General features: G+C 37.1%; 1 protein-coding gene across 1 annotated transcript in view; it reads left to right on the forward strand.

Moving 5' to 3' along the window:
- The first annotated feature begins 2,259 nt into the window (after nt 1-2,259).
- The window catches only part of KLF8 (KLF transcription factor 8), a 75,221-nt gene continuing 52,509 nt past the window's right edge, over nt 2,260-24,971 (forward strand). The window contains 2 exon segments of the mRNA XM_047093608.1: nt 2,260-2,266; nt 16,491-16,564. Of these exon segments, the coding sequence (XP_046949564.1) occupies nt 2,260-2,266; nt 16,491-16,564 (81 nt within the window).

The raw sequence follows: 24,971 nt of genomic DNA on the forward strand, positions 1-24,971 counted from the left end.
ATTTAGTTCTCTAATTTTCCCCTCATACTCCTGAATTTTTTTATCTCTCTTTTTCTCAGCTTCCTCTTCTTCCACAATTTTATCTTCTAGTTCACCTATTCTCTCCTCCGCCTCTTCAATCTGAGCCATGGTCGTTTCCATTTTATTTTGCATCTCGTGTATAGCGTTTTTCAGCTCCTCCTGCCTATTCCTTAGTCCCTTGATCTCTGTAGCAAGCGATTCTCTGCTGTCCTCTATACTGTTTTCAAGCCCAGCGATTAATGTTATGACTATTATTCTAAATTCACTTTCTGTTATATTACTTAAATCCTTTTTGATCAGTTCATTAGCTGTTGTTATAATACTTCATGGAAGGGTTGTTAGAGGGGCGATGGGCTAAATGGGTAAGCAGCATTAAGGAATATACTCCTGAAATCGTTTTTGCACTTTTTGATAACTAAGTAGGATGTAAATTTAAAAAATAACATTAAAAACAAAAAGAAGATACTGTGTCCTCGCTCTCCTGGCTGGTGTCATAATGTTACCACGGAGAACAAGGAGGTTAAATAATGCTTCCAGTTGCTAGCTTTCTTGCTCTTCCCTTACTCCATTCCTCTCTTCTTATGGAGTCCCCCAACACCCCCCCCCCCCGCATCTCTTTCATCCTTCTATGGTGAGTTAATTTAACCAGAATGTGTAGATGACCAAGCAGTGTGATTGTAAGCCTCCTCCTGGGAAGGATAAAGAACTGTAATTGGAATTATATCTGCTGCTGCTGGAGACTGAGAGGAGGCTCCTAAGGGCGAGGTCAGAGCTCCCTGCCCAGAGCCCCACCACACCCCCTCCCTTCTCCCTTTCTGTTCTCAGCCCCAGACTTCTCCACCTCCTCCCTTTGTGGCTGCCTGTCCCATTTTAGGCACTCCACCTTACCAAAGTTACACCTCTTTGGGTCTAGCCAGGCTAGAGACAGAGTCACCACATCCATTAAAGTTACCCAGTGAACAATTTAGGTTCTGATCCACATGAGCACGAGGTCTCCAATGGGACAACTATATGCCTTTAAGAAACCTTGCCCCAGAGGGGAGCATGGGTGGCTCCATGGGATAAGCATCTGACTCTTGATCTAGGCTCAGGTCATGATCTCATGGTTCATGAATTCAGCCTGCACTGGGCTCTGCACTGATGGTGCAGAGCCTGCTTGAAATTCTGTCTCTCCTTCCCTCTGCCCCTCACCTGCTTGTGTGCTCTCCTCTCTCTCTCTCTCTCTCTTTCTCTCTCTGTCTCTCTCTCAAAATAAATAAACTTTAAAAAAATGGAAGAAACTTCCCCCACAGAACCAGCACCAGTAGGTGACATTTTTTGCTGAAGCCTCTCCCCTGAGCTGAGGGTCTGGTGGTGTGCCTACATGTTTCTATGTTTCCGCCAAATGTAGGCATGTTCTCCCTGCCCTGGCGTTTTTGTTTTTTTGGTAGGCACTAGGGTGTGCTTTGTCAACTTGCAGCAGTAAAAGGATTACCTTGTAGTATCGTCTCATGGGTTCCTTCCCTTAGTCATTTTATTTTATTTATTTTTATATGAAATTTATTGTCAAATTGGCTTACATACAACACCCAGTGCTCATCCCAAAAGGGGCCCTCCTCAATACCCATCACCCACCCTCCCCTCCCTCCCACCCCCCATCAACCCTCAGTTTGTTCTCAGTGGTGGGTTCCTTTCTGTCTTGAAGGATTCCTTCTCAACCTCAACGTTTTTTCAAGTAGTATTTTGAGATTTGGCTTGGGTTTTTTAGCTCCTACCCCAGTCCTCTTTTTAAGGGTGTATGGAGCTCAGAGATGGGTTGAAAGTGGGCCTGGCCAGAACTGAATTAGCAGAGGTGAAAGGGAAACAGGAACCCCAGCCTTGGCCACTTACACCTTATTTTTAGCGAAGGAAAAGAGCTGCATTGGAAGCAGGGGGATGATACTTTTTAGGAAGTCTATTTTGCTAATCTACCATCCACCAGAGTTTGGGGTTTGATGCCTGAGAGCTTTGTTTACCTTTTTCCAAGAGTAGCACAGCTGTGTCTGAATTGATTCCCTTTGCTCTGGCCCTCCTCCTCATTTTCCAGCCAGGAGGAAAACAGGAGGTGGGGGTAGAGAAAGAGAATGCAAGAGCTAGTTGCTCAGTGCGCTGACAGGGGCAGGTGTGAGAGAAACAGCTGTTTAGCAATCAGCTCAGGAGTATGAGCCTCCCAGAGGACAGCATGAGCTTCAGATACTTCAGGAGTCACCAGCTAGAGACATGGGCGGTAAGTGATTCCTGGATTAGAACCCACTCACTCCTATCTCCTGGATCTCGGTTCTATCCCCCACTCCCATTTCTCTTTAGGTTTTAGCAGTGGACAGGCAGGTGGTTGAGGAATGAAGGATATAAACACTATATGGAATCAAATGAAACTCAAAGAAAAAATGACTGCTAATGGTTGAACAAAGAGGCGCTAGGAAAGGGAGGACTTTGGGGGAGACTCGAGGGACAAATGAGGGGGAAGCATGAATGGATAGATTTGTCTAATTTAGTATGCCCAGGCTTGGCATTCTCATTTCTCCTTAAGGAGAGGTTTGTCTTTGACTTAACCCTACACAGCCAAAGTTACAGCCAGAAAGAACAGGGTTCAGAAGGCCAACGTTCCCAAGTAACCCCCTAAGCAGTAGCAGGTACCTAGAGATGCTTCAAAAGGGAAAGAAGAGCAGGCAGAAGGTTAGGTTTCCAGCCTGAGCTAGTGGGCTCACTGAGCTGTGGAGCCCTGGAGGCCGCCTCTGGGTAGGAGCTGCTTTGGGCATGCCGGCCCTTTAAGGAGGGGCTGGGCTTGGTTAGAGGAGGAACCTAGGTCTTAACCAGGCTCTTTAAGACATGGCCATGGGAGTTGGCTCATCCGTGTAGGTAGAAGATTGGGCTAAATTGCTGAGGTTGCTGTAGTGAATTAACTTGCAATGGTGATTTGGAAGAATTGTCTTTTTGTGGGCTTTTTCTTTAATTCTAAGAATTTGAGGAAATATAAATAGAAAAAAATATGTAAAATTCACTCTTTGGAAAAAATAAATCCAAGCAAATGGTAAGGGAATGATCACTTATTTCCTTTGGCATTGTCTTTATTGTAAAGAGAAAACATTTATTAAGCACCTGTATGATGTCACTCAGTGTGATAATAATCGTACAAAGAGAATAATCTCAAAGTTTGAATTAGATACTGATGCAGACTGTGATGGTGTAGAGTAACAGACAGATCTGATTTGAAACCCAAAGAATTACTTACTGATTTACTTACTAGATGCATGAGCCTTGGGCATTGCTTTTCTCCTCTAGAGAATGTGGATTGATTATCTTATCTCAAAAGATATTTGAGTAGATTAAATACCATAGTGTGTGTGACAGAGGCTGCATATGTATCTTAGTTTTACTTCATTTTCCTATTCAGTTTGAGACTCTTTCTCTGCAGCACTACTGATATAATTAGTGTTTTGCTGTTTTGTAAAATTCCTTGCAGATGGGGTGAAAGGAGACCTCAGAAGAATGAATTAGGTTGCCCTATGGCTGAGGCTAGAATAATGGTTTTATTTGCTTGTGATTTAACATTGTCCCCACTGGACTTTAGCACCCCTGAGAGAAAGGGCCTCTGGCCTGCCTTTCACCCTCGTTCTTTGGGCAACTTAACCAGGATGATATAACCAACAGGACCTTTGGACAACAGGAACTAGTGACTCACAAATGACCTCATCCCATTCTTCAGAATTTGTGAGGGGATCCCTTGTATATGAGGGTTGTTAACCTTTGGTGACTGTTGGGGACACAGAGAATGGGCTGGGAACAGTGTCTTCGGGTTATCTTTGAGGACAGAGAGCAGAAAACAGGAAGGATAGAAATATAAATTCAAAAGTAAAAGTGACATGTATATCCTCAAGACCAAGCTGGTTAATGGCTCTACTTCCAGAGCTCTGGGGAGTAGTAGGTCCCTCTTGTTTAGGCTTTCAGGATACATTGGAAAGAAAATTGGGGAAAAAACATTCTTCTCTCCAGATTGTGTGTCTGATGGTGAGAAAAATCTACCATTTATCCTTTATCATTATTTCAGGGGTATCATTATTATTTGACACATTTATATATTCACCCTTGCCTCGAGTCAGTTGTAGTTTATTACTTCACTTAAATTGATGAGTAATGAGAAAGTTGCCTTTAGCTATATAATTCATTTAGCAACTGTGTATTGGCATACTATGTATCAGGAACTGAAACAATTGTTAAAAAGTCATTTTCTATTCCTTATTAAATGTCTTAAGTCTTAACTGTCTTCAGTGCCTTTTTCTTTGCCTGCCCCTCCCATCCATTTTAGTCCTTGACCCTCGCATCAAGCCTTCCTTATATCCTCAGCTATTCCTTAGACCTTGTACGTTACTGTCTGTTCTGCTCAGTTGATACTTACCATAAATGAACTTAGAATGTACTTACATTCATTACTTTTTCCTTAAAACAATAGTTATATTATTCCTTCAGTTATTAACCCCAAATCAAATGCCATTTATATGAAACTTTCCCTGATCCTTGCATATAGAAATAAATTCTTTTGAGTTTCCATAGCATTTTGACCTGCATTATCTGAAATCTACACTATTGTCTTCCCTGTATTATGGTCACTTGTGTACATGTCTAAGCCCCTGCCCCCTTTTCAGACAGAAAAAGGACATGTACTATTATTGTATCTTCAAAATACTGACCCAATTACCTTTCCCATGTAAACATTTGGTACATATTTTATAGGTGATCTTCTAAGATTTAGATCCAAAAAGTCATGTTTTTGTTAGTGAAGGAATTCTTGATTGGGATTTTTGACCTAGATGATCATATAGTAGAATTGCCATCTTAATACTAAGTAGAGTGTGAATGAGTAACTATAATATTGGGCTCACTAGTTTATGCAAAGAAAGTGTGAGAATTTGCTTGATTTATTTTCTGATGCTCATATAATAATCTTTTCAATTTGGATTTTTATACCTGAAGTTGGGTTTCGGATGCATGTATTATTCCCAACTCACCTTTGTCATCTAGCCTTAGCTTCCTCACCTCTAAAATAATATGGTAACTTGTGATTATAAATAGTGTAAGTAAAACATTGGACCCCCTATCTGACTTCTAATACATATTTCATAATTGGAGAGTGTCATCATTTTTGTTATTTTAAGTAATTTATTTTATTTAAGTGCTGCTTGTGTGTTTGGAGAAGAAGAAGGTAGAGTAGTGGGATAAGATTCTGGTTTTAAATGTCTGTAACATGCTAGATGCTTTATATAATGAACTAAAAGAGATTAAATTGTACTTTGACCAAGTATGTAAGGTGGGCAAACTAATATCTAAGATTATTAAACATTTTAAATTAAGAAGATATAACCTAACTCTATAGCCAAATCCAGGTATTTGATACCAATCCAGGTATGAAATCATTAGCATTTTGACTATTTTGTTGTAACCTTAAACATCATTTCTAAAATAGAATTTGTCACTACTTCTAGACTCTTTTCCCATCTCTCATTCCAAACTTCTCCTTTTCATCTCCCTGGTTGCACAACTTACCATCATAACTTTAACAAGGTTATTTAAACTCTGCACTTGACTCTTGTCATTCATGAATTGACGTTACTAATACAAACTACCTCATAAGGTTGCAGTAGGGAATAAATATGTTATTTTTATACAGCACTTAGAATAAGTGACAGTGTAGTAAACAGTGGGGGAAATATGGTTGTTGTGGTTCCCATACTCCATGCTCAAAATGCTGGCATCAACTTTTCCTTTTTCTTCAGTTTGCTTATCTACTTAGTTGCCAAGGACTGTTATTTTTTCCCCTTTGTATATAGCATCAGTTCCTTTCTTTTTATTCTGCCACCACATTAATTTAGTCCAGAGATACAAACAACTAGCCTACAGAGTAAAAACAGCTCACACACGTTTTGCTTGCCCTAAATAGGTAAAAATTTCATTTTAAAATGTATTCAAATTGGTAATGCATTCTACATTGCTCAAAAATCAAAAAAGCACAAAAGGATATACAGTATTGAGTCTCCCTCTTAGTCCTGTCCCCTTGGCACTCATTTTGCCTCCCTGGAGGCAACTCTAAATTTATCCATTTATTAGAAATCCTTCCACAAACATTTTATGCATATCAGAAAAGAGTAAATCTATATTTTTTCTTCCCCTTCCCTTTTATACACAGTTATGAAGACACTCTACATATTTCTTTGTTTACTTGAAAATATACTTTGGAGACCTTTCCATGTCTGGTGTAAAGAAATCCTTTTGTGTGACTGCATAGTTTTTCACTACAGTTGACGCTTGAACAACACAGATTTAAACTGTGGGTCCACTTATACATGGATCTTTTTTGATAAATACAGTACAGTACTATAAATGTATCTTATCTTATGATTTTCTTAATGCCATTTTTTCTAGCTTTATTGTACAATTACAGTACATAATATATATAACATACAAAATATGTGTTAATCATCTGTCAAAAGTTATATATGGATTTTTGTCTATGCAGAGGTCAGTGCCCCTAACTTCCTTATCATTCAAGGGTCAACTGTATATGGATGAGCCAAAATTTATTAAGTAGTCTTCTACTGAGTGGGATTTAATATATTCCTCAACTTTTGAAGTGTTGTTTGTAAGAGCAATAATAATAAAAAAAAACCTGTAAGTATGTATATTAGTCTGCTAGGGGTACAGTAACAAAATACTATAGATTAAGTGGCTTAAACAAAAGGAACTTATTTTCTCACAATTTTGGAGACAATCAGGTTGCCAGCATGACCATGTTTTTTTTCTGGCTTGCAGAAGGCTGTCTATGCTTTGTATGCTCATATAACTTCTTCTTTGTGCTCCTGGAGATAAAAAGTGAGTTTTCTGGTGTCTCTTCTTATAAGGACACTAATCCCACTGGATGAAGGCCTTACCCTTATGACATCATTTAACCTAATTAATTCCATAAAGGCCCTATCTTCAAATACAGTCACATTTCAGGTTAGGGCTTCCACATATGCATTTGGGAGTAGGGAACACAGTTCAGTCTAGAGTATGTCAGTTTTCCAAGACCCATACTTTAAAAAAATGAATGATTGCCAATATTTCAAAATCATATTTTAATTAAAACTGAGAATTCCAGCTTCTGTTGAATAATCAGAAGATACTGGACCAGTATTTCTTCTTGTCAACAATTACATGGAGTTGTTGTTCCTTCCCTCCCCATCTGGCCTAGTTGACTTTAACCTGCCTGGACCCTGTAGCTATTGAGTTTGTGACACCCATGTAAGCTCTTACCATGAAATAAATAGAGTATTCCAGTAGCTTCTAGTTCTACCTTGATTCTTTCTGACTTCTATGTTCTGTAGACCGCTGCCAGGACAACTTCCTTAAAACACACTTCTTAAATTATGCCATTGTCCTTCACTTTGCAATCATTTCCTGGGTGCCTACAAAGTTCTAGGCATGATGCTAGAAATTGGGGTTAGAGTGGTGAATAATTAGGATGGAACGCTGGCCTTCGTACAGTGTGTAGTCTACTTTTCCTTTCACTGGATTTCCTTTCTGTCTCTTCTTGACTGATTCTAGATCCTCAAGGCCCACCTCACCACAGGTCATTTCTTAGGAATTTTTTCTGACTATTCCACTTTTAGCTATCTCCTTTTCTAATTAGTGCTCATAGCCTCAAATCATAATCCAGCACTGCAGCATCTATTATCTTGTGATGTTTTGTTGTTATTGTTTTATTCTTAATTTTACCTCCCACACAGACTTGGAATCTGAAATCTCTCTTTTTAATTTTTCCAAAATAAGAACAGCATGCTCTATATAAAAGGAGCACCCATTGATCAGGTTTAGCTAATTTTTTCTCTCATGCTAGTATAGACTCCATGTTGTAAGATCTCCCAACTTTTTCAGAAAAGCAAGAAATGGAATTTAAAAAAATCTGCTTTTGATTTTAACTTTTAACATCATTGTGATAAGCCAACATCTACTGTGAGCTGCCAGTTTTCTCTATCTGACATAGACTACAAATTCCCTGAGGGTAGAAACCAGGTAACGACCAGGTGGAAATCTGCCGTTATCTGCTTTTCCCTCTCATACATACACACAGTGTCTACTACAGTGTTGGATATTTAGTAAGTTCTCTGTAAAGACTTGATTATTATCAGTAAGTTCCTCTTTAAATTGATTATAATCTCCAATAATAATATAACATTTCTGCTTTCTCTAAATTCCTAACATGTGCCTTTACAAACAATTATCAGGACAGCCTTCTTCTCTACTTCCCCTTCTCTACTTCTACATTTTCCCAAATGTAACCATGCAAATTCCTTGACCTAGCTCCATTTTTGTATTTTAAAAAGTGACTCTAACTATAGATGCTGGAGAGGATGTGGAGAAACGGGAACCCTCTTGCACTGTTGGTGGGAATGCAAATTGGTGCAGCCGCTCTGGAAAGCAGTGTGGAGGTTCCTCAGAAAATTAAAAATAGACCTACCCTATGACCCAGCAATAGCACTGCTAGGAATTTATCCAAGGGATACAGGAGTACTGATACATAGGGGCACTTGTACCCCAATGTTCACAGCAGCACTCTCAACAATAGCCAAATTATGGAAAGAGCCTAAATGTCCATCAACTGATGAATGGATAAAGAAATTGTGGTATATATACACAATGGAATACTATGTGGCAATGAGAAAAAATGAAATATGGCCTTTTGTAGCAACGTGGATGGAACTGGAGAGTGTAATGCTAAGTGAAATAAGCTATACAGAGAAAGACAGATACCATATGGTTTCACTCTTATGTGGATCCTGAGAAACTTAACAGGAACCCATGGGGGAGGGGAAGGAAAAAAAAAAAAGAGGTTAGAGTGGGAGAGAGCCAAAGCATAAGAGACTGTTAAAAACTGAGAACAAACTGAGGGTTGACGGGGGGTGGGATGGAGGGGAGGGTGGGTGATGGGTATTGAGGAGGGCACCTTTTGGGATGAGCACTGGGTGTTGTATGGAAACCAATTTGTCAATAAATTTCATATATATAAAAAAAATAAAAAATAAAAAATAAAAATAAAAATAAAAAAAAGTGACTATTTTTCTAGAGTATCTTTATTTTATTTATTTATTTTTTGCATATCTCTTCCATTTTACTTCCCTTGAATACAAATTCACAAACAAGGTGCAGTATTCTCAGAAAGATCTTCACAATGCTGAGCATATATTTAACTTTTATTTATTTGGGACTGATTATCCTAGTTATTTTTTTTCTGTGCTGCCAATAATCTTGTTGTTTCATGTTAAATTAGAATGGGAGTGTATGATATGAATCTATTTTTTGTTTTTTTAAACTAATTCTGATAAATATACACTATATAGTTATTTAGTTTTTTGTAGTTATATTCTAGAATCAATATGTAGCCTTAATAATAATAATAATATAATCAATATGTAGCCTTGAAAAATAATAATCAATATGTAGCCTTGATGATTATTGGTTCCTTTATTAAGCTTACCTCTTGGTGGTCCTACAAATCGAGATGGCCCAAGACTCTTCTAGAATGCCTTGAGTTGGTACTTCTGAGCACAGGCAGTGAGTGGAAATGCCATTGAACAGATAAAGTCTCTACCCTTAGGTACCTGTTTTTCTAACCATGGACAAGGACCACTGTATTATTGTTTTGGTTGCTGCAGTGGTACCATGTTTAATTTGCTAGAAGAGACTGTTACATGAAATAATGGTATCGTTAAGTGAATTGCATGAGATTTTACATGTTATAGAGAAATGAGCTTATACTACTGTGGCTCTTTGTCCTTTTCCTAAACTGATGCCTCAGTGCCATGCTGAAGCTTTGTATTCTTACAGGTTTTGTCTGATGATTAACATCATGATTAAGGGTAATCCTTTAATACTCCTTGCAAATTTATAATAGTAGATCTCACTGCTAATTTAACATCTGCTAACACCTCACTGCTAACACCTCAAATCACCTCCATTATCATGATATTCAAATCATCAAACTATTCCAAAGTACAGGATAGTAGAAAGTACTTTAACCAGTTAAAAAAAAAAAGCTTTGGTATCAGACATCATCACTGGGTTCAAATCCCAGTAATTTACCAGCTTTGTGACCTTGGGGTTAATCTCCCTGGGCCTCTATTTCATCATGTGTATAATGGAATCAACAATAGTACCTACTTCACAGAAATTGTGAAGATTAAATATGTCCTATTAGAAATGCCACAAGAATGAAATAATATGATATTTGGGATTTGCCTAAAAATACCCATTGAGGTGGGGAGAGTGTGTTGGGGGTACAGATGAAACAAAAATTTCCATGAGCTGAAAATTATTGAAGCTGGTAATAGGCACATGGGGGATCATCTTTACTTTCGTATGCATTTGAAATGATACATAATAAACAAAAAGTTTTTTTTTTTAATGCTGTGGGAGTGATACTCAAGTTTACCTAATAGTTTGTGGAGAACTTGTTTTTCTTGACTTCAATTTCATAGATTAAGAAGAAATTTGGAAAGATATTATACACATTCTTTCCATGTCCCTATCATAGAATCATATGTCATACAATGTTATAACTGGAAAAGAACTGAAAAGGGCTAAGTAGTTTACTCAAAATGGCATTGCTAGATAACAGTGGAGCCTGGGCTAGAACCCAGGTTTTCTATCTCCTAGTTTTTTCCCATTTTTTGACACTGTCTTATTTAATTATAGCACTTTTGTTGCATATAAAAGTAGTTATTATTTTTTAAAAAATTTACCTTGGGGCACCTGAGTGGCTCAGGCGGTTGAACATTCAGCTTTGTCTCAGGTGATGATCTCACAGATTGTGTGTTTGAGCCCCACATCGGACCCTGTGCTGACAGCTAAGAACCTGGAGCTGATTCAGATTCTGCGTTTCCCTTTCTCTCTGCCCCTCCCCTGTTTGTGCTCACTTTCTCTCTCTGTCTCAAAAATAAACAAACATTAAAAAAATTTAAAAATGAACTTATACCTTGTGGTGGGGGTACCAGACAAGGGGACTAGTTCTAATACTCGGAGGCTATATTCATATAATATACTTTCAAAGTCATAGTGAGCTACTTCCTGAGATGCCACATGTGAGGGTTCTTTGAGTTTGGGTTTTCCAATGGATCCTGTGGTGATAGGTGTGACCTTGTTTGGGGGACCTGAAGATCTTGCAATCTCCTTCTATTTTTTTAATTTTTTTTTTATTTTGAGAGAAAAAGAGAGCACAAGTGGGGGAGGGGCAGAGAGAAAGAATCCCAAGTGGGCTTGGAGCCCAGTCTGGGGCTTGATTTCATGAATGCTGAGATCATGACCTGAGCCTAAATTAAGAGTGGGATGCTTAACCGACTGAGCCACCCCACAATCTCGTTCTATCAGATACTTTTTCTCCAGCAACCATTCACTCTCCATTATGTGATCTGCTTCAAGCACAAGCAGGGGATTCCACTGACTCTCAGGTCAAAGAGAGTTATAGCTTCATTATAGCTCTAGACTGCTATGGTTCAAATCTCAGTTCTGCCATTTACTAGCTTGGTGATTTGGGGATAAACTACTTTATCTCTCTGTGTTTCAGTTTCCTCATTTTAAAAATGAAGAAATAATGTGCCCAGTCAGAATTATGAATATTAAATGAATTAATACAAGTTTTTTTTTCTTTTAACAGAACAGTACTTGGTACATAGTAAGTACTCAGTGAATGTTGACAATTATTGTTTTTTTATCACCATTCTGTTTTTAATGTCATGCTGCAAAGTAGCCTGAAGGTTTTCCCAGAGGCCTATCCCAAAAGTACTTTCTATTCCCCTGCAAGATACACAATTAAACTGTCTGAAAATATATGTGTATTCTAGGTGTTCTTTAATTATCATTTTCTAATATTAAAAGCACAAGTAATACTTTTAAAAAACTACTTATAATCTCAAAACTGTAAAATACTGATTTTCATTTTTCAATAGTTCCAGCATTTCTTATAGTTCAGAGGCTGAAGGTGAATGGCTTCTCCTCAAGATCTTCCAAAATGATTGGTTTGTTGTCCTTAAACTTGTTCTTCTTTTAGAAGTTTTTGTTTTGTTTTGTTTTGTTTTGTTTTGTTTCATTTTATAAAGGTGCTTACCAGATTTAGGATATTGGAAAGCAGTGAGGAACACTGCAATTTGAGTGAGAGGATAAGAATTCTAGCTCTGATTCCATTTCTTCTAAGCTATGTGACTTTGGGCCTCCAAATTCATTATCTGTTAAATGGGAATGATATATGAAATCTATTTCCTTACTGTAAAATCTATGTAGATACACATGAGGAATTATTATTTGTGTTGTCCAAATTCTCTATCTTGTTGTTAAGATACTAGGTACCTTCTTAAGTCTGTTTTAGGGCCCACAGTGCTTTGCTTGATTTTGAAGTTGTAGGCCCCAGTGACTATTCCTTGGTTTCCACCTTAAAGGTTTGACTGCTCTCTTTATCCCTAGATTTTTTTTTTTCCTCTCAGGACTGACCCAAGAATAAGATGTGGTCTATTAGTCAGCCACCAACTCCTGTACCTTAAAGGAACTGTTCACTTTCATAAAACAAACAGATCACTATGGAAAATGCTACTTTGGTAAAAAAAAAAAAACAAACATGGAAACATGACAAAAGTAATATAATCATATCCAATTTCTATGGTCATAGTCCCTGGAATATGGTTTGTGATGTTCTGCATATATGAGATATTGATATGCCGTGGATGAGGCTCAATCCTCCCTATCTCTTCTATTTCCTCTTCCAGTATTCCCTTCCTTAGGAGAAGGACCAAAAATTCCAGCTTCCAGACACAAATGCTTGAAGAGTCCAATCCAGGCAGAAAAATGGTTATTGTTTCAATTAGGTAATTTGCATTTCTGAAGCCCTCCTCCTGGTGTAAGTGACATCTCAATGGCCCAAGACACCCTAAACCCCTTTGGGTATTTCCTCTCCACTTTCTTCCCAGCTTCTGTGCAGCTGTCCAGTCCCAGACAAGGAGCAGCAACTCCAACTCTAGAGAAAAGCAAAAGGCTTAAGAAGTCCTCTTTTTTTTTTTTTTAAGGAAAACTGAACTTTCTTTAAGACCATTCTGTAGGCCCAAATTTCATTCAGTTTTAAATTTTGGCTGGCTAATTATTAAAACTTTTGTTTGTTTGTTTGTTTGTTTTAAAAAAGCTTTCTGTTAGCTTTCTCTCTGTGCACTCCCATCAACATTTAGGATGTTGTCCAGAGTTACCTAATGGCTATTCAAATTTTGCTGTTCTTTAAGTGAGAGGATACTAACAAGAAATGGCAGAGACATTCCTAATTGCCAGCCATCCCTTTTATGTCATTTGACTAACATATTGGCATTAGGGATGGGGCAAGAAGTATTATTAGACTCCTTGATTATTGCTGTTAAATAATATTGATATTATTTAGCATTATAATATAATTGCTGTTAAATAACCTTTCTTATTTCCATGACCATTAATTGGGCATTAATTAGTACATTCTATGGAGGAGATATTCTGCTAAAAGATACAAGAGACGGTAGGCAATAGATACTAGTTAATTATTGAAGGGCTCAGTTGATGGTGAGGGAGACAGACAATGCCTCTTTGTGCCAGGAACTGTTGTAAATACTTGAGCACATACTAACTTGATAAATATTTATTACAACTCTATAAACTGGTACTATTATTATTCTCATTTAACAGATAGGGAAACAGACACAGGGAGGTGGAAAAAACTTGTCCAAGGTCTTATTGTTGAGAAATTAAAAAACCAGGATGTGACTCTAGGCACTCACTCTATAGCCCACACCTCTTTACCATACTTAGGTAGCAATGCACAATATGGACTAGAAGGAAAAGTGACTAGGAGATGATGAAGGACTACATTTAAGAGATATTTCTGCTGTAAAATTTATTTCAACTGATAACCAGTTGGCTGGAGATAGGGAGAGAGAACTCAAAGGTGATTGATTCTTGGGTTTCTATACTGAGACTGGCTTGATGATGGTGCTGAAAATTGAGATTGTAAACATAAAATGAGGAGAGGTTTGTGAGCACATTGAGTATGAAAGACTTGTTTGATGCCTCAAGAGATAACCTTCTGAGCTAAAGCTAAGGAATCTGGCCTTCAACAATAATAATTGTGGTGATGATAATAATAGCTAATTATAAGAACTTTTATATGAAAAAAAGTTATAAACGAATTTCCATGTACTAATTCATGGGATCCTCATAGTAACCCTATTAAATCAGAACCACCACCACCACCACCACCCCACTCCTGGAAGGTAAAGAAACTTAGGCTCATAGGGACTAAATAGCTTGTCAAAGTCACTCTTTTTCCTCAGCCCTGCTGTCTTATAAGCCACAGGAATTGAAGAAGACCAATAGGAGATGACTCTTATAAGTTTGTCTAGCTAAAAATAATGAGATCTAGTCAAAGGATATGTGAATGGAAAGGAAGAACCAAATTCACTCCACTCTCTCCTACAAATGTTTCTGGCAGCAACCAAGCAAACTCTCCTGGCTTCACGGTGCCCAACTGTGACTATATGACAGTCATCTGACCTAACATTCTTTTTCTACCATTGTATTTCCTTTTCTCCCCCTCTTCCTTGAAATCAGAAAAGGCTGCCCTCTCTGGAAACTCACACTTCATAGCTAATTACACCTCAAACATCTCTTACACATAATATCTCTAATTTTCTTTCATTCTTTCCCACTCTTGTCCAATTCTTGTACTTGAGAAAACACACTTCCTCATTCTCCTTTTCTGTCACTCATCAAAAACCTTCATAAATATGTTGAACACCTACGATGTGCCAGGTACCATTCTAAGATCTTGAAATACATCACTAAGAAAAATATCAAAGATGAAAATCTCTGCCTGCAAAGAGCTTACAGTCTAAAGGAAATCGTATTTTTCTGTGTCTGACTTATGTGTTTATTCTTTTCACTTCTTCCTCCATTAACAGCGACTTCACCCCCCCCCCCAAGAGGCTTCATAGAAGCCTTAGGACTCTGCAGAAAATAGTTTGAAATATTTTAATTCTAGAAAGAAAAGTTGGACCTTCCAAAAAAAAGTCCTAGATAAAGATTATGGGATGCAATTCCTGGGCATCTATCAGGTCAGTGATCTCTGCTACACTTGCTGACTCTATGTCTGGTTGATCCAGATCCCAACCTGATAACAATGTGCCTAGCATAACTTCTGATACATAGTAATTATGCAATAAATATTTAGTAAATTATTGATGTATATGTGAACAGTTCTACTCATATACTTGGATGAAAAGAAAAAAGAAAAGAAGGGAAGAGAAGAGAAGGGAAAAGAAAATCTATGTGTTTTCAGATAAAATTGAGGCTATTTTAATGTGTCAAAATTATCCAAACTCTTTGATAATGGCACAAAAGTTTTCCTCATAATCTCAATAGAAGATTCTTTGTGTGTTACTTCCATCAAATTAGGAATGGTTTCCTCAATTCCTGACATTCAATAAATAAAGGATTATTTTTAGCTTATTTTTGCTTTTTTTGTGTGGCTATAATATAATTTTGTATATTTGTTCATTGTATATTTCTTGTATTTTAACTGCATTAGGTATTAAATGGCTATTGTGAATTGACGTGTAAAATGAACATTTTTATGGGTAAATATATTTGGTATCAAAAACAATTAACTGATTTACGGACTACCTTTTGAAACACAATCAGGTCATAAATGAGGACACTAATTGTAATTGATTTGGAGACACTTAGTATGATCTAAAATCTGATCAATTAAGTGATAAGCAAGCTATGGATTTATCTTCTTTGCCCTATGTTTTCCTCTTTAGTGAGATTAGACTGTAGATCGATCAAAGGAAATCTGGTTGAAGAAGTACTGGTAGATGCTTCTGGTGGGAATGATTGTGATTGTGTAGGGCAGCATAATGAGGCCATCAAGTCTTTCCTTTTTATAGAAAGACAAATGAACAAGGAAATAGAAGACTACTTATACTAAGCCTACCTAGCTTGTGTGTTTAAGAGAGATAGACAGAAAAAACTTATTTAGAAAGATTTCGTGCTAATGTGTTAACAAGCTCATTAGGATAAATATCCATACAAGTGTATGGAACTCCTTAGAAGGAGAACTAGACCAGGAAGGGGGAAATTATGTCACTATGCTGGTATCCTCCTTATGGATAGGGCTGGTTGGAGAGATTGGATTCTCATGTATATAGGATTTTGGGGGGCGGGGGGCAGCCAATTCCATTTTGATGAGTAGAATATACAAATTAGAATGTTGTCCACTGACTTCTCAATATCTAGTAAGTCTGAAAAGTAATGTTCATAGAATGCAAACAGGTATAACCAAGGGTAAATGGCATACGGTATGCATGTAGAGGATTAGATATTATTCTAAAATTGTGTTTCCCTTGTCTTTTTTTTTCCAGATATGGATCAACTCATAAACAACTTGGGGGTCTAACTTAACTCAGAAAGTGGCTCAATGCATGTCTTCAAACAGGTCAGTTATCAGGAAAATGAGATGCTAATAATATTGAACCATAATAGTGCTGAGTACCTGGCAATCATTATAGAGCTAATGCTCATTTTTTTCCTATATGTTTTTTGTAGCGTGTTGAGGACTGAAAAGGGGTGAAGGAAGGGATATTTCTAGGAAGTACCTGAAAGCTTGGGTTTCATGTCTGAATAAAGAATAGATCTGACCTAAGAGAAATATAGCCCCTGGGATCAAGACTATAGGGGAAAGTTAGACACTTGGTAGACAACGCCAACCATTTACCTAACACTGTTCCATATTTCAGGCACTATGAAGATTAAATAAATTGTCTTACTTAATCTTCATAATAACTGTTGGATAGTGTATTAGTTAGGGTTCTCCAAAGAAACAAAACTAACAGAATATGTATGTCTCAATCTCTCCCTAGATGATAGATAGATAGATAGAGAAATAGATAGAGATATAAATTAAAATATTTATCTATATACAACCTATATCTAGGTAGCTCACTAGCTATTTAGAGAGAGAGAGATTTTAATGAATTGGTTCACATGACTGTAGAATTCCAATGAGTTCAAAATTTAATAGGGGGTAGTTTGATAGATTGGAAAGCCAGGGAAGAGTTGCAGTTCCAATGACAGTCTGCTGGTAGGGTTCTTTCCTGCTTGAAGGGGCTTAATCTTTGTCTATTAAGGCCTTCAAGTGATTGAATGAGGCCAACCCATATTAATGAGGTGGGTTGCTTAACTCAAAGTCGAGTGATCTAAATGTTAATTTCACCCAAAAAATATCTTCACAGAAACATTCAGAATAATGTATGATCAAATATATGAGCACCGTGATCCAGCTAAATTGACACAAAGTTAACCATCATGGATAGGTTTTATCAATATTCCCATTTTACAGATAAGAAAATTGTGACCTTGGGCACTCCAAGGACAAGGATTGTTTTTCAAAGACAAGCATTCTGTTAGAATCAGAAGTCCCATTTTGCTCAGGGTTAAGTTGTAAAGTCACCCCATGAGTGAAACACAAATACAGTCAAAATTAACCTTGGAAAATCCCTTAAATTGTCTATAAAGTTGAGTATACAGTTTTGTATATCCAATAACTATCTGTTTCTTTATTTAAGTCACCAGATTAAGTATCTGGCTGACATTTAAGAGTCATATTTTGGGGCGCCTGGGTGGCTCAGTTGGTTAAGTGGCCACTTCAGCTCAGGTCATGATCTCGCGGTCCGTGAGTTCGAGCCCCACGTCGGGCTCTGTGCTGACAGCTCAGAGCCTGGAGTCTGTTTCAGATTCTGTGTCTCCCTCTCTCTGACCCTCCCCCATTCATGCTCTGTCTCTCTCTGTCTCAAAAATAAATAAACGTTAAAATTTTTTTTTAAAAAATAAAAAAAGTCATATTTTACAAAAAAAAGTTTTCTTTGATTTTTTTATGTATTATTATTATTTTTTAATATGAAATTTATTGTCAAATTGGTTTCCGTACAACACCCAGTGCTCATCCCAACAGGTGCCCTCCTCAATGCCCATCACCCACTTTTTCCTCCCGCCCACCCCCCATCAACCCTCAGTGTATTCTCAGTTTTTAAGAGTCTCTTATGGTTTGGATACCTGCCCTTTTTTTTTCCCCGTCCCCTCCCCCATGGTCTTCTGTTAAGTTTCGCAGGATCCACATAAGAGTGAAAACATATGACATATGTCTTTCTCTGTATGACTTATTTCACTTATTTCACTTATAACACTCTCCAGTTCCATCCACGTTGCTACAAGAGGCCATATTTCATTCTTTCTCATTGCCAAGTAGTATTCCATTGTGTATATAAACCACAACCTCTTTACCCATTCGTCAGTTGATGGACATTTAGGCTCTTTCCATAATTTGGCTATTGTTAAAATTGCTGCTATAAACATTGGGTACAAGTGCCCCTATGCATCAGCACTCCTGTATCCCTTGGGTAAATTCCTAGCAGTACTATTGCTGGGTCATAGGGTAGTTCTATTTTTAATTTTTTGAAGAACCTCCACACTGTTTTCCAGCATGGCCACACAAGTTTGCATTCCCACCAACAGTGCAAGAGGTTTCCCTTTTGTCCACATCCTCTCCTGCATCTAGAGTCTCCTGATTTGCTTATTTTAGCCACTCTGACCTGTGTGAGGTGGTATCTCAGTATGGTTTTGATTTGTATTTCCTTGATGAGGAGTGACGTTGAGCATCTTTTCATGTGTCTGTTGGCCATCTGGATGTCTTCTTTTTTTTTTTTAATTTTTTTTTCAACGTTTTTTATTTTGGGACAGAGAGAGACAGAGCATGAACGGGGGAGGGGCAGAGAGAGAGGGAGACACAGAATCGGAAACAGGCTCCAGGCTCTGAGCCATCAGCCCAGAGCCTGACGCGGGCTCGAACTCCCGGACCGCGAGATCGTGACCTGGCTGAAGTCGGATGCTTAACCGGCTGCGCCACCCAGGCGCCCCTGAATGTCTTCTTTAGAAAACTGTTAGTAATGTCTTCTGCCCATTTCTTCACTGGATTATTTGTTTTTCGGGTGTGGAGTTTGGTGAGTTCTTTATATATTTTGGATACTAGCCCTTGGTCCGACATGTCATTTGCAAATATCTTTTCCCATTCTTTCGGTTGCCTTTTAGTTATGTTGATTGTTTTCTTTGCAGTGCCAAAGCTTTTTATCTTCATGAGGTCCCAATAGTTTATTTTTGCTTTTAATTCCTTTGCCTTTGGAAATGTGTCAAGTAAGAACTTGCTGTGGCTGAGGGGAGAGAAGTTTTTTTCTGCTTTCTCCTCTAGGGTTTTGATGGTTTCCTGTCTCACATTCAGGTCCTTTATCCATTTTGAGTTTATTTTTGTGAATGGTGTAAGAAAGTGGTCTAGTTTCATCCTTCTGCATGTTGCTGTCCAGTTCTCCCAGCACCATTTGTTAAAGAGACTGTCTTTTTTTCCATTGGATATTTTTTCCTGATTTGTCAAAGATTAGTTGGCCATACTTTTGTGGGTCTAATTCTGATGTCAATACTACCCAAAGCAATCTACACATTCAATGCAATCCCAATCAAAATTGCACCAGGATTCTTCTTGAAGCTAGAACAAGCAATCCTAAAATTTGTATGGAACCACAAAAGATCCCGAATAGCCAAAGTAATATTGGAGAAGAGGAACAAAGCGGGAGGCATCACAATCCCAGACTTTAGCCTGTACTACAAAGCTGTGATGATCAAGACAGCATGGTATTGGCACAAAAACAGACACATAGAAGAATGGAATAGAATAGAGACTCCAGAATTGGACCCACAAAAAAAGTTTTTCACCATTAAATGGTTTTGCCTTTGGTGTACAATTGAATTTAAGTTACATGTACATATGTGTGATACTCCTTTGTACTGTGTTAACACCAAACCTAATTTGAAATTTTGTTTACCTTGTAGCTGTTGCCATTTAGGGACTATTAGCACATCAACACTTGCTAATTGTTGGCAAAACATCTGCTGGTTGCTGGTACTAAGTCATAATTAATACTAAAAGGAAGCTGAGTATAAGTGTTAGATAAAAATCTATTGGACATGTAATAAAAAGTATCCTCAGTGAAATGTTGTCAGGTATGCATAGCTATTTTATTATGAAATATCAGCACACCTCAGTACAATTCCAAAAATATTTTTCCATGCATTGTTAAAGTATACTAATTTTCCAGAATTTGAAGGAACTTTGAAATTTGTTCAATGTATATAATATTCTGGATAGTAGATGATCTGAAAACATTTTGTTTCTTGCCATTTCAAAGATATCTTGTTTTTAGTAAAGCTAGGGTGCTTGTGGTTACATGACCACAGAACACTGGCCATATCCCAGGGAAAAAAGTCTCAGAACTTCTGTTCTATAAATTGCAATGTTGGCAACATTTAGGTGGGCAGACACCTACTGTTTTGGCTCATTATATGATTTGTTTATGTCATGAGAGAGGATTATTGGGTGGCTGTCTAGCTCAGTACACACATGCTGCTCCCCCTTCTTTGAATTCCTACATACCATACCATATAATGAATATATTTGGTTGTCACTATCCTTTGTTTATAGTTTCTGATTATTTCCTAGAAGTAGGATTTCTTGGACAAAGTATATGAGCAACTTTAGGGTTCATATTGTATCATACATGTCTCCATCATCCAATTTAATATTTATTAACATTTCACATGTATTCTCACATAATTGCATGCTCTCTCTCTTTCACTCACTCTCTCTCCATCCCTCTAACTCCCCGCATCTTTCTCTCATTTCTTCCCTTTCAAAGTAATTTGCATCAAGAAACTTCACCCATAAATAACTTAGCATGCATCACCTAAAATGACATTATCCTACATAACTACATCAACAATATTATACCCAAGTAATTAACAATATTTTAATAATATTATTTAATTGGGTCATATATTTCTAAAAGATCCTCAGTGACACCTTTTTCACACCTTTCTGCCTTGAATGTTCTTCAGTTAGCCTGTCTAATTAGCCAAATTCCACACTTTTCTTAGGGCCCAAATTTCACTTCCATCTCTTCCATAAAGCTTTTACTGATAATTAATCTTACTAATCTCTAGTGCTCTGGAATTCTTGGCATGCTAAATTATCTGTACCAGTTACTCATGTGGCTCTGTTCTCACCTAATTATCAACTGATTATATATATCTTATTTTTACAGTGATATTTTTGTTTTCCAAAATTCAATTAGGTATGTACCACTTATACAATTTCTGCCATATCCTTATTATGGATATTATTTACATACCTTTAGAAGATTAGTGCAGCGACAAATAAATAAATACCTATACTGGTTCTGTCCTAAGCAATCTGGAGAATTCAGGTTTGATGTGGAGTATTGGTTTCCCAGGGTTGCTGCAAAAAATTGCCACCAGTTGGGTGGCTTAAAATAACATAAATGTATTTTCTCACAGTTCTAGAATCCAGAAGTCAACAATTGTGTCATCACTAGGATCCTTTCCTAGGCTTTAGGGGATAATCTGTTTCTTGTCTCTTCCATCTTTTGGTGGATTCAGGTGTTCCTTGGCTTGCAGACTCAGCACTCCAGTGTCTACCTACATCTTCACATTGCTTTCTCCTGTGTGTCTCTCTGTGTGTCTTTGCTCTGTGTACCTATTTAAAGACAATTGTCATTGAATTTAGAGCTCACTCAAATAATCCAGGATAATCTCTTTCAAGATTCTTAGTTTAACTATATCTGCAAAGACTCTTTCCAAATAAGGTAATATTCATGGGTTCTAGGGATTACGATGTAGACATATATTTGGGGGGAACATCATTCAGCCCACTACAGTGTATTATACATTTACATATATTTCTAATATATAGTAAGTAATGCAGTACACAAAACAATTATAGAACTTTGAGAAAGAAAAAATATTTCATCAAATTGTATTTTTAAATTTTATTTTTTAAATCTATTTACCTAAATTCAAGTTAGTTAACATACAGTGTAGTATTGGGTCAGGAGTAGAATATAGTGATTCACCACTAACATATAACACCCAGTGCTTATCCCAACAAGTGCCCTACGTAATGCACAGCACCCATTTAGCCCAATCTCCCACCCATCTCCCCTCCAGCACCCCTCAGTTTGTTCTCTGTGTTTGAGAGTCTCTTATGGGTTGCCCCCTCTCTCTTTTTATCTTATTTTTTCCTTCCATTCTTCTGTGTTCATCTTTTGTGTTTCTTAAATTCCACATGTGATAGCAAGCATATGATATTTGCCTCTCTCGAACTTATTTCATTTATCATAATATACTCTATTTCAATCCACGTTGTTGCAAATGGCAAGATTTCATTCCTTTTGATCACTGAGTAATATTCCATGGTGTGTATATATATATATATATATATATATATATATATATATCATCTCTTCTTTCTCCATTCATCAGATGAGGCACATTGGGGTACTTTCCATAATTTTGCTATTATTGATAGTGCTGCTCTAAACATTGGGGTGCATGTACTCCTCTGAATCAGCATTTTTGTATCCTTTGGATAAATACCTAGTAGTGCAATTGCTGGATTGAAGAACAGTACTTTTTTTTTTTTTTTGAGGAACCTCCATACTGTTTTCCAGAGTGACTGAACCATTTTGCATTCCCACCAACAGTGCAAAAGGGTTCCCCTTTCTCTGCATCCTCACCAACATCTGTTGTTTCCTGAGTTGTTCATTTTAGCCATTCTGATAAGTGTGAAGTGGCATCTAATTGGTGTTTTGATTTGTATTTCTCTGATTATGAATGATGTTGAGCATCTTTTCATGTGTCTGCTAGCCATCTGGATGCCTTCTTTGGAAAAGTGTCTGTTCATGTCTATTCTGCCCATTGCTTCCCTGGATTATTTGCTATTTCGGTGTGAGTTTGATAAGTTCTTCATAGATTTTGGATACTGACCCTTTATTTTATATGTTATTTACAAATATCTCCTCCCATTCTATCAGTTGCCTTTTAGTTTTAATGATTGTTTCCTTCGCTGTGCAGTAGCTTTTTATCTTGATGAGGTCCCAATCATTAATTTTTGCTTTTATTTACCTTGCCTGTGGAGACATGTCTAGTAAGAAGCTGCTGCTGCTGAGATCAGAGAGGTTGCTGGCTGTGTTCTCCTATAGGATTTTAGTGGTTTCCTATCTCACATTTAGGTCTTGCATCCATTTTTTGTGTATTGTGTAAGAAAGTGGTCCAGGTTCATTCTTCTGCATGTAGCTGTCCAGTTTTCCCATCACCATTTGCTGGAGATACTGTCTTTTACTCATGGGATACTCTTTCTTGTTTGTTGAAGATTAGTCGGCCATACATTTGTGGGTCTATTTCTGAGTTTTCTATTCTGTTCCATTGATCCATGTGTCTGTTTTTGTGCTAGTACCATACTGTCTTGATGATTACAGCTTTGTGATACAATTTCAAGTCCAGAATTGTGATGCCTCCAGCTTTGGTTTTATTTTTCAACATTCAGGGTCTTTACTGATTCCATATAAGTTTGAGACTTGTTTGTTCTAACTCTGTGAAGAACGTTGGTGTTATTTTGATAGGGATTGCATTGAATGTGTAGATTGCTTTCTGTAGTATTGAAATTTTAACAATATTTGTTCTTCAAATCCATGTGTATGGAATGTTTTTCCATTGCTTTGTGTCTTCTTCAATTTCTTTCATAAGCTTCCTATAGTTTTCAGCATACTGTTGTTTTACCTCTTTGGTTTGGTTTATTCCTAAGTATCTTATGGTTTTCGGTGCAATCGTAAATGGGATCAATTTTCTATAGTTTCATGCCAGGTAATAATTTTTCCATATTTTCAAGCTAGGTACTAATCAAATACCTAATGAATTAATATAGCCACACGTATACATACATACATACATACATACATACAAGCAACATAAATATGTACATATCTAACCTTATTTTGCTTGGATGCAGCTACTCTGCTTGATACTTTCTCTCAGTCCTTTAGGACTGCTTATTAGGACTGTTCATTAGTTTGTACAAAATGAATAATTCTATTGTCTCATAGTGCTACATTTCCAGGTACTATTGAGATGGCGATGATGTAAAATTTGAAATCCCTCTAGGTTTAGGTTAGGTCTAACTGTTAATAATACCCAACTCTAACCACTTCTCCTTCCTCTAATACATATACACTTGAAATCCTTATTGGAGAAGGATTAAGGTTTCAGAAAGTTAAACTGACTCTTTGACTTAAACAATGAATGTGCACATATATTTCTGTATTTACATACTTGTGTACCCAGGCATGAAAATAATAAGTTTAAACATAGATTAAAGCTAGAAGGGACCTGTGTACATGAGCAGCTTTCCTCTTTCTGTTTAGGAGCCTGGGCTTTATCTTAACTACCATAAAAATACTCTTTCCTCTCTTTTCCATCTGTTGTGCTGTCTGGAGTATTTTATTTCATTTTATTTCTAGTCTTGCTTTCCCACTTTTAAGCTCTAAATCAGGGCTATTTTATTTATTTTTTTATATTTAAATGTGTGAATTTGTGACAGTAAATTACACCTCAAGAAAACTGTTTCAAAATAGAAAAAGTATCATGCATCTACCCAGCATTTTTACTCCTAGGTATTCTGTTTTTTGTTTTTTTTTTCACACAAAGTGTCCATCGACTGATGGATGAATAAAGAACAAGTGGTAAATATATGTACACTGAAATATTACTCAGCCATAAAAAGAATGAAATCTTGCCATTTGAAATAATGTGGCTGGAGCTAGAGAGTATTATGCTAAGCGAAATGAGTCAGAGAAAGACACCATATGATATCACTCATACGTGGAATGTAAGAAACAAAACAATTGATCATAGGGGGAAAAAAGAGAGGCAAACCAAGAAACAGACTC

Source organism: Lynx rufus, unplaced genomic scaffold, assembly GCF_022079265.1.
Source record: "Lynx rufus isolate CCGP_SWC_20201006 ecotype Redwood Valley unplaced genomic scaffold, mLynRuf1.p SCAF_35, whole genome shotgun sequence".
Taxonomy (NCBI): Eukaryota; Metazoa; Chordata; class Mammalia; order Carnivora; family Felidae; genus Lynx; species Lynx rufus.